The 9,957-nt window shown below is 37.5% G+C and overlaps 1 protein-coding gene across 1 annotated transcript; it reads left to right on the top strand.

Annotated features, from left to right (window-relative positions):
* The first annotated feature begins 2,626 nt into the window (after window positions 1–2,626).
* On the top strand, window positions 2,627–9,442 carry LOC311092994 (uncharacterized protein). Its single transcript, XM_084130052.1, has 6 exons — window positions 2,627–2,716; window positions 2,870–2,947; window positions 7,468–7,750; window positions 7,838–7,983; window positions 8,063–8,387; window positions 9,081–9,442. Exons 2-6 carry the CDS (start codon window positions 2,872–2,874, stop codon window positions 9,232–9,234), a joined length of 984 nt encoding a protein of 327 aa, XP_083986178.1. The 5' UTR covers window positions 2,627–2,716; window positions 2,870–2,871; the 3' UTR covers window positions 9,235–9,442.
* Window positions 9,443–9,957: the final 515 nt, after the last annotated feature.

Here is a 9,957-nt window from a genome sequence, read left to right as displayed (position 1 = left end):
TTACTTTTCTTTCTTTCTTACTAATCTTTCTTTTTTCTTTCTTCTAACTAATCTTTCTTTCTTTTTTCTTTCTTTCTTCTTTCGTTCTAACTAATCTTTCTTTCTTTCTTTCTTGCTTTCTTTCTTTCTTGCTTGCTTTCTTTCTACCTAATCTTTTTCTTTCTTTCTTTCTTTCTTTCTTTCTTTCTTTCTTTCTTGCTTTCTTTCTACCTAATCTTTTTCTTTCTTTCTTTCTTTCTTTCTTTCTTTCTTTCTTTCTTTCTTTCTTTCTTTCTTTCTTTCTTTTTCTTTCTTTCTACCTAATCTTTTTCTTTCTTTCTCTTTCTTTCTTTCTCTTTCTTTCTTTCTTTCTTTCTAATCTTTCTTTCTTGCTTTCTAACTAATCTGTCTTTCTTTCTAACTAATCTTACTTTCTTTTTTCTTTCATTCTTTCTTTCTACCTAATCTTTCTTTCTTTCTTTCTTTCTTTCTTTCTTGCTTTCTAACTAATCTGTCTTTCTTTCTAACTAATCTTTCTTTTAATCTATCTTTCTAACTAATCTATCTTTCTTTCTTTCTAACTAATTTATCAATCAAAATTTAAACTACTTTAAACTTCATACTACTTCAAACTTCTAACTACTTTTAACTTTTTCAAACTCTCTGGTCCGGCTTTCTCAAGCCAACTTAAAGTTTGTCTCAACAAACTTTTTTTTCTTGTTTAGAATTGCCATTCTAGATACCAATCAAGTACCTTAATACAATAGAACAAGTGTATTCCCCATCAAGAATAAGTGCGGGCACCATTTCTCTACAACGAACACGCAAGCTAAATCCTCTTTTCCCACTGTAGAGTATTTTCTCTCGGCCACGCTAAGCGTACGTGAAGCAAAAGCGATTTTAGTGCGTTCTACACCATCTGTATGGAGTTGTGTCAGTACTCCCCCCAAGACCATAGTCCGAAGCATCAGTTGACACGATCGTAGGAAGAAAGGGGTAAAAAAGTGCAAGCACTCTCCACCAGTACAGCTTTCAGTTTGTTAATAAAGCAGTGGTCTGCTTCTGCAGTCCATTCGAACGTTTCAGGAGCATTTCTCAGAAGAGCACGTAATAGTTCCACCTCCCTGGCAAAGTTTGGGAAGAATTTACTATACCACAAGATCAATCCAAGGAACGAACGAAGAGAAGATACGTCATGTGGAGTAGGAGCATCGACTATAGCTTTGATGTGAGCAGTATCTGGTAAGATTCCTTCTTTTGAGATCACATGACCCAGGAATTTGAGGGAAGTCTTGTTGAATGTGCATTTCTGCATGTTCATTGTCAAACCAGTATCTGTCAATTTCTGAATGACAGTGTGAAGAGTTTGTCATGTTCAATCTGTGAAGCGGCGTAAACTATTATATCGTTCAAATAGTTTTGTACACCTGGAACACCTTTTAGCACCGTCTCCATCATTTTCTGGAAAGCTGAAGGAGCAGAAGCTAATCCGTAAAGAACACGACGGAATCTGAAAAGACCCTCATGCGTAATGAAGGCAGTTAAGTCACGGCTGTCAGCATGTAAGGGTAGTTGATGGTACGCGCATGTTAGATCAATAGTCGAAAATACAGCTGCACCCCTCAACTCACTCAACAGCTCATCCATATGGGGTAATGGGTGTTTGTCAATGAGTGCTTTGTTCGGTTCACGAAGATCAACACAAAGTCTAATTTTTCCCTTTTGCAAAAGGGAAAAGGGAACATTTTTCGCTTTTGCAATTACACAACACAACACCAGTTTCCGAAACAAACGCTCAGGTGTGAAAGCACCTCCATCACACCACTCTTTCAATGGCTCTGCTCCATTGTTAGTTCTGACTGGTGACGCAGTACGCAATGACAGTTGGGTGATTTTTGCTCTCTACTTCCTGTGAAGTGATGTATCGATGTATCGCAGTACCCTTCAAACTGAACATGTTCGCTCCCTTCGGATTGGAATCTCAGTCTCAGGTGGTGGAATACCCTGTGAAGTCCACTTCTCAGTCCACTTACGGATGAATGGAACGCACCTAAAGTTTGGTCACAATATGCTAAAGCCTAGAGATGCAGCCTCAGATTAATTTTGGCATCATGCCATCAACTTTTGATAAATTGCCAGCTTGGACTGAAGATGATCTGCCATCAACTTTTGATATATTGCCAGCTTGGACTGAAGATGATCTAGGAGGAGTTTAAAGAAATTCAAAATGGCGGACGGCAGGTTCAACCGACAATGGCATAACTGGTATCATTGTTCGTGAAATGACTCAAGGAATCTATCAAGATTCATTCCAATAGGCAAAAATCAAAAAATCTTAGCATATTTTTTTTTAATGGCCGAATTTTGGCTATGACTTATTTAGTTTATTTGGGTATGACTTCATGCTTGTGATGACAACAACCTTTGTCTCAATACGCTTGAAGCATTGCAGAGATGTAGCCTCACATTTTGCAGGGTTCATACAGTCATGAAAACTCTGGAAAAGTCATGAAAATGTACCCTGATGCTACACCAAAACTCTGTAATGTGGTCTGCTAATATACATTTCTCAGAAACACACTAATGATGACTTGCATAATAATGGTGACTTGTGATCTGTATCTAGTAGGCACACCCTTGCATTGTGGCACCACCAAACATCTAGATCTCAGCCACATCTCACAGAGGAACAGATCAGACCCACGACAACTAAAGTGTTGAGAGGATACAGATTTCAGTGAGTGCAGCACACTTTTTCTGAAATTACATAGAAATATATTACTGGTAGTTTAGTTTGCTTGGATTTGCCATTAAGCATCTTGTACATTTATTTGACTATTACAGACAAGAAGAATTTGCAAATATATATGTTTCCATCTATGTTTTATAGGAATGATGATTCTCATGATCACTATGATTGAACTGCTACTCATCTCTCTGGGACCTTGTATGGCCTATCAACTCACAGGTAGACAATGTTTAAGTGTTAGTTTTGGCGCTTCAATTGACTAGTACATTAAAATACATACAATAAATGCAAAAATAATGTCATACATTTATATAATATTTGGTGTGACTAAGGCTTGCAGTGTGAAAGCCTTTGCCTTAGTGGTTAAAGATCTGGGCTAGTACTTTAAAGATACCACTGGTTTCACAGACAAGGCTTAAGATAGTCCCAGACTAAAATACATGTTTGAGCTGTTTTAACTGAAAGCAACTTGCACTGACATGTCTTAAAATATGTCACTGCCATTGATGTGTCTCAAGATGCACACCAGTTATGTTTTTTTATGGCACATTTATAAAAGCTACTTAAATGTCCTAATTAAACTAAGGCCTAATCCTGGCTTAATCTAAGCCCAACTGTGAAACCAGGGGCCGGTTGCATAAACCTAGACATTTATTTTTTTCTTTAAGACTGTTCATAGCTTTTTTAAATCAGTTACGTAAAAACGTAAATTGGCCTAATTTAATACTGAAAAAGTAAGACTGACTGCCCCAGACTAACTGCTAGTCAGTCATGCTAGAACTTAAGACACTGTCTTAACATAATGGCTATGTTTATGCAACCGGCCCCAGACCTGTATGTTCAAATCCCACAAGAGATGATGCATGAATTACAATAATTTTTGTCAACTTCTGGTTGCTCCAGGGAACAGTTCCTGTAATAAAAAATCTACTGTAAATCACTTTGGATAAGAATAACAGATAATAAAGCCTATAACTGCACGCAAAATGAAAAAGGGACAGTAATAATGATGAGTTGAAAGATGATGTGTCATCTAAGTCAGCTTGGGTAAAAATTACAACATCAGATAGAGTTTTATTTTTGGCAAACAAATGGTATTGGCATAGACTCTGCTGCTGCTGCAGAATCTACAGTGCCACGGCAAAATCATATTCTGAGGCCTGAATGTGATTTAAAACAAAAAATAAAATAAACAAATTGATTCAAAAACATACAGGGAAGCCAGTGGGCCTATCCCAACACCCACACTTGCATGACAGGAAGTAAGTGCGCAAAGACTCTAAAGTTGCCAAAGCTCAGTGGCCTTAACAGACACTAAATCAACACAATCACTGATACCGTTTCGTGAGGTATTTGTAGCTACGCACATCCCGTCATTTTCACGCTTACATTCAAGAACTCATGAGCCCTAAACTCATGAAAACTTTCCCGTCTAAGTGTGAGTTAATTAGATAAGAATATAAATTGAAAATTGATTAACGGTCTAGGGGGAGTTCGAAAAAGTAGGTTTTCAAAGAAATTCAAAATGGCGGACGGCAAGTTCAACCGACAATGGCATAATTTGTATCATTGTCTGTGAAATGACTCAAGGAATCTATCAAAATTCATTACAATAGGCAAAACGAATAAAAAAAATCTTAGCATGTTTTTTTTTTGTTTTTTTTAAATGGGTGACTTAGGAAATTTGGGTCTGACTTCATGCTTGTGATGATGACATAGCAACTTTTGTCTCAATACACTAAAGCATTGCAGAGATGTAGCCTCACATTCATTTTGCAGGGTTCGTACAGTCATGAAAACTCTGGAAAAGTCATGAAAATGTACCCTGATGCTACACCAAAACTCTGTAATGTGGCCTGCTAATATACATTTCTCAGAAACACACTAATGATGACTTGCATAATAATGGTGACTTGTGATCTGTATCTAGTAGGCACACCCTTGCGTTGTGTCACCACAATACATCTAGATGTCAGCCACATCTCACAGAGGAACAGATCAGACCCACAACAACTAAACAAGTGTAGAGAGGATACAGATTTCAGTGAGCGTGGCACACTTGTTCTGAAATTACATAGAAATCAATTACTGGTAGTTTCACATTCAAGAACTCATGAGCCCTGAAATCATGAAAACTTTCATGCAAGTGTGAATTCATTAGAAATTACATATACTGTAATTTGGTAGTAAAAAGTGTAAATAAAGCTCTGTAAAAAACTTTACTTGTAATTTAACTTCACAACACTATGTTGTTGTAAGTGTGTCCCATTGGGTAATCAAAACTTCTACGCTTGTGGTCTTCATGCCTACTTGAACACAGGAAGTACTTCATGCAAGTAGACAAGTGGTCATGTGCAAAGACCCCAAGTGTGAGTATTGAGAGAGACCCTGTGTAGTTTAATTCATGATAAAATTACTCTTATGACCCGGTTCTTTTTAGTGATTTAAAAACAGGACAGCCAGTGTAGTCCAATTCATTAACAAATGACTCAAAAACATACAGGGCAACCAGTGTAGCCCAATTTACAAACAATTACTTTTATGTCACTTACATCAACGCATGATGTAGTGAGCCTGATCCGGGCCGGGCTGTATCCAGATCAGATGGATGAACTGCACCTAGACACTGAAACACTCTGACACTTCGGATACTCAGAATTGTCAGCAGAGATTGTGTCAACTAGACTTTCCCCTGTGAAGGCCTCATCGACATGACAGCCAGTATACTTGTAGTTGGTCACCAGGTTTGCACACATCTCAGGAGGGATTTTGGTCCACTCCTCTTTACAGATTCTCTCAAAATCCTTAAGGTTTTGTTGTATTACAAATTTATGAAATGTTTAAATTAGGTTGCAACAGTAAAAGTTGAGTACATTGAAGTTAGCATTTTGAGGTTAGGTTAGGATAATAGTAACAACAGTTTCTGCCAGTCCTGTTTTTCTCTATTGTAAGTCACCTTTTGTCTTTAATGGCTCGAGCCCCTGCCCTAGACGATGAATCGTTAGGCTGATTGGATTAGCACATATGCTTTTGAATGGTTATGCTGATTGGATTGAGACTGGTAAAACGCTGGAGTTGGGCGGGTTCCTTAACCTGTATACTTAATTTGCATGCTTTGTTCAACCTCAATGTAAATCCCTCCCCCTAAATGTCTATAAATTTGCAAGGCAACTGTCTTGAGTTAGACTTGGAAGAAAACTACAGACTTGGAAGAACACTACAGATGACACACAGCGAAGATCCCAATAAATCACTTCTGCTTATCCCATCATCTCCTGGTCTTGCGTCGATGAAAGAAAAATTTCCAACAGTTTCTTGGCTGTCGCTTGGCAACTCAAAGTTTTGGCTCCCTCCACAGATTTTCTACAGGATTAAGGTCTGGAGACTGGCTAGGCCACTTCATTACCTTAATGTGCTTCTTCTTGAGCCACTCCTTTGTTGCCTGGGCAGTATGTTTTGGGTCATTGTCATGCTGGAAGACCCATCTTCAGAGTTCTGGCTAAAGGAAGGAGGTTCTCGTCCAAGATTTGGCAGTACATGGCCCCGTCCATTGGCCCCTCAATACAATGAAGTCGTCCTGTACCCTTAGCAGAGAAACAGCCAAAAATCATAATGTTTCCACCTCTGTGCTTGACTGTAGGGATGGTGTTCTTGGGGTCATAGTCAGCATTTCTCTTCCTCCAAACACGGCGAGTTGAGTTGATGCCAAAGAGCTTGATTTTGGTTTCATCTGAGCACAGCACTTTCTCCCAAGCCTTCTCTGAATCATTAGATGTTCATTGGCAAACTTCAGACGGGCCTGCACATGTGCCTTCTTGAGCCAGGGCACCTTGCGGGTGCTGCAGGATTTAAATCTATTGCGGCGTAGTGTGTTACCAATTGTTTGCTTGGTGTCTGTGGTCCCAACTGCCTTGAGATCATTAACCATCTCCTCCCGTGTAGTTCTGGGCTGATCCCTCACATTTCTCATGATCATCCTTACCCCATGAGACGAGATCTTGCATGGAGCTTCAGAATGAGGGCAATTGGTTTTTCATTTTGTATTTCTTCCATTTCCTAATAATCACACCAACAAGTGTCCTTCTCTCCAAGCTTCTTGCTGATGATCTTGTAATGTAGCCCATTCCAGCCTTGTGTAGGTCTACAATCTGGTCCCTGTTTCTTGCTGGTTGGTAGGGGATCAAATACTTATTTCACTCAATCAAATGCTAATCAATTTACAACCTTTATATAATGTGTTTTTCTGGATTTTTTGGTTGATATTCTGTCTCTATTCGTTAAAATAAACCTACAATAAAAATTATAGACCATTTCTTTGTAAGTGGGAAAACTTACAAAATCAGCAGGGGATCAAATAATTATTTAAATAAATAAATGTATATAAATAAAGGTGACTTGACTTATTAACCTGTCCTTTTTAGTGGTCAAAAACATACTGATGACTCCTATGAGGCAGTTTTTAGTGAGAACATTTCTTGCATGTGTAAGCAAAGATGCCATTAAAAATAAAATCTACCCAAATTACTCATTATCAAATTAGGAAATCTTTGATACCCTGCCCTAATTATTGTCCTGAGTCTATTGTTGTGACTTATACTTCACATATTTCTCCTGTCACTGAATCCTGAATATATATATATATATATATATATATATATATATATATATATATATATATATATATATATATATAGTTTTATGTAGTTATGTAATCAATTCTCTGTTGTCATCCTTTACAGGAAATGTTGCTTTGAGAAGTGAGACCCACCAGTCCATTGACTTGTTGAACAGTAACACCGCTGCCAATGCTGTTGATGGAAACAGAGCAACAAATTTAGCAAATAATTCCTGCACTTACATAACTGCAAAAAGAGACCCTTGGTGGAGAGTTACCCTGCAAAAGCCTTACAAAATTGTCATGGTTGCCATCACCAACCAAGGTGATTGTTGTGCTGATAGGATCGATGGAGCAGAGATTCGTATTGGGAACAGCCTTGACAACGACGGAAACGACAATAAAATGTGAGAGAATTGTTAAGCTGTTGCTCAAAACATAAAAAATGTTTTATCCAGATTGGGAGATCATTGAGCATTTTTACATTTCTTTAGGGTTGCAAAAGTGTATTCCATGCAGGCTGGGAAAACGCAGAAGTTCAAGTTCAGCCCCTTAGATGGACAGTATGTTAATGTGCTTTTACCAGGAATGAACCGCATTCTGACAATATGTGAAGTAGAGGTGTACGCAGTCTCTGAAGGTGAAATGTGATGACATCACGTGATGTTTGAGTGTGTTTTACAGCACTGTCTAACTGTTCATACTTCATTATTTCTCAGACATGGTTGCAATGATGCAGGCTGAGAGGATAAACGTGGCACCAAATGGACGAGCCACCCAGTCCAGTGTGAATCAAGGTACTACAGCATGCCTGAGTCTTGCACAAAATGCCATTGATGGGAACCGGCAATATGACCTATTCAAAGGCTCTTGCACTCAAACGACTACTGAAAGTGATCCCTGGTGGAGACTGGATCTGATGAAGAGTTATACAATTGCGTCAGTGGCTCTTACCAATCGCGGTGACTGCTGCGCCGAGCAACTGAATGGAGTGGTCATTCACGTTGGAGATTCACTAGAGTCTGAGGGCCGGGCAAATCCAGTGTAAGGAGTTCTGTCATTACATGCATTTATAATAGACCTTATAAAGCTTATGTATTTATTATTATTATTATAGTTATTTTTTTATAAAATGTATTATTAATTAATCATAAAGTTTTACATGAGAAAGTGTGCTGTGTGTTCAGACCAACAGCATGTGATACAACTGCTAAATGAACAACTTAATATTGTGTAACTTTTATTTTAGACACAAATAGTGCCTGTTTTAGTCTATTAAATGATTCCAAATGAAGTCACATCAACTTAGTAAAGGCCTGTTCACACCAAGGATGATAAAGATAAAATAAATATTTAAAAATCATTCTAAATTTAATAGAATCGTGGAGTCCACACCACAACTATAACGATAATGGGCAAGGCATAGAGGAACGATATCATTGGAATCACTTTAAAAATGTTTATTTTTTCTTTCTTTTTTTTTTATCTGATGAATGATCAAAACATTAACACCCAATCAGAATCCACCTGACTTTCAAAAGCTTGAACAATATATATATTTTTTCATGTTTTAATATGTAGTTTAAATAAGTGTGGTAGGTAAGAAATGGTCACATACGCTGCTCTGAAAATCAAATTTGTGGACAGAAACCATTGCATTATATACATAACGATATATATGATATTTAAGGCATTGTTTTATTTCTACTTTCTTCCTTAACTTTCACTCCTACCTAGGTGTTTTAAAGTGTCCTTCATCCCTGCGGGAGGGACCAGGACGTTCCAGTGTGACAGTGCTCTTCAAGGCCGTTATGTGACTGTGGCTCTTCCTGGGGAAAACAGGACTCTGAGCTTGTGTGAAGTGGAAGTGTTTGGGGTTCCAACAGAATAATGCAGCCATTTTGTTTTTTGTTTTTTTTAGCAAGAACATAGCGACCCACCTTATGCCTATATTGCCACCCAATAATGTTAATAATAATTTACTATATTAATATTATGTGATTAATATTTTTTTAGAATTCCTGTCTATACCCCTGCTTGTTATCTATCCCTGTTACAAATATTTGCATGATAAATAAAATCATTGTCTTCAATGCTCAGTAACACATCAAAATAATATTTCTCACTTTTACTTTACACAAAGTTAAAAATATAAGTTAATATGAATGTTTAATGTAATTCTTATCAGCTAGTTTTAATAACTATTGTGCATTCATACCAGCCACTTGATGTCACTATTGCTTTAACTTCACTTGAAGGAAATATTAAGCAACTTCCTTAAAGCTGAAATTGTGCAATTACAATAATACCATGCAAAGACAGCTGCTTGATTTTCTGAACTGAACTGAGAGTTAAGAAACATCCTGAACTGAGAGTTAAACCCAGCTTTGCTGATTCCAAACTAAAGCTAACACGATAGACACCACTAAATCAAAAGTGAACATTTCTTTGAAGATAATATTGATTCAATAACAATGCAAGATATGTGTTCAAAACCATGCTGACGTCTGGGATCATTCATTGTTATATTGTAAACAGGAATCAGCCTGTTTCTTTTCCACAGTCAATTGAAAATGACATGTTTTCATCATGTTAATTGAATTTTGAGCAGCTG

This window comes from Abramis brama, assembly GCF_963993115.1.
Source record: "Abramis brama genome assembly, chromosome: 12".
NCBI lineage: Eukaryota > Metazoa > Chordata > Actinopteri > Cypriniformes > Leuciscidae > Abramis > Abramis brama.
The sequence above is the reverse complement of the archived record's forward strand: the minus strand, read 5'-3'. Positions and strand labels throughout refer to the sequence as shown.

Excerpts from the sequence above, each read along its gene's own strand:
- LOC311092994 (XM_084130052.1), top strand. The coding sequence starts at position 2,872 with ATGATGATTCTCATGATCACTATGATTGAACTGCTACTCATCTCTCTG. Across the intron at positions 7,751-7,837 it reads GACGGAAACGACAATAAAAT|GGTTGCAAAAGTGTATTCCA; the intron begins GTGAGAGAATTG and ends ACATTTCTTTAG. Across the intron at positions 8,388-9,080 it reads GAGGGCCGGGCAAATCCAGT|GTGTTTTAAAGTGTCCTTCA; the intron begins GTAAGGAGTTCT and ends ACTCCTACCTAG.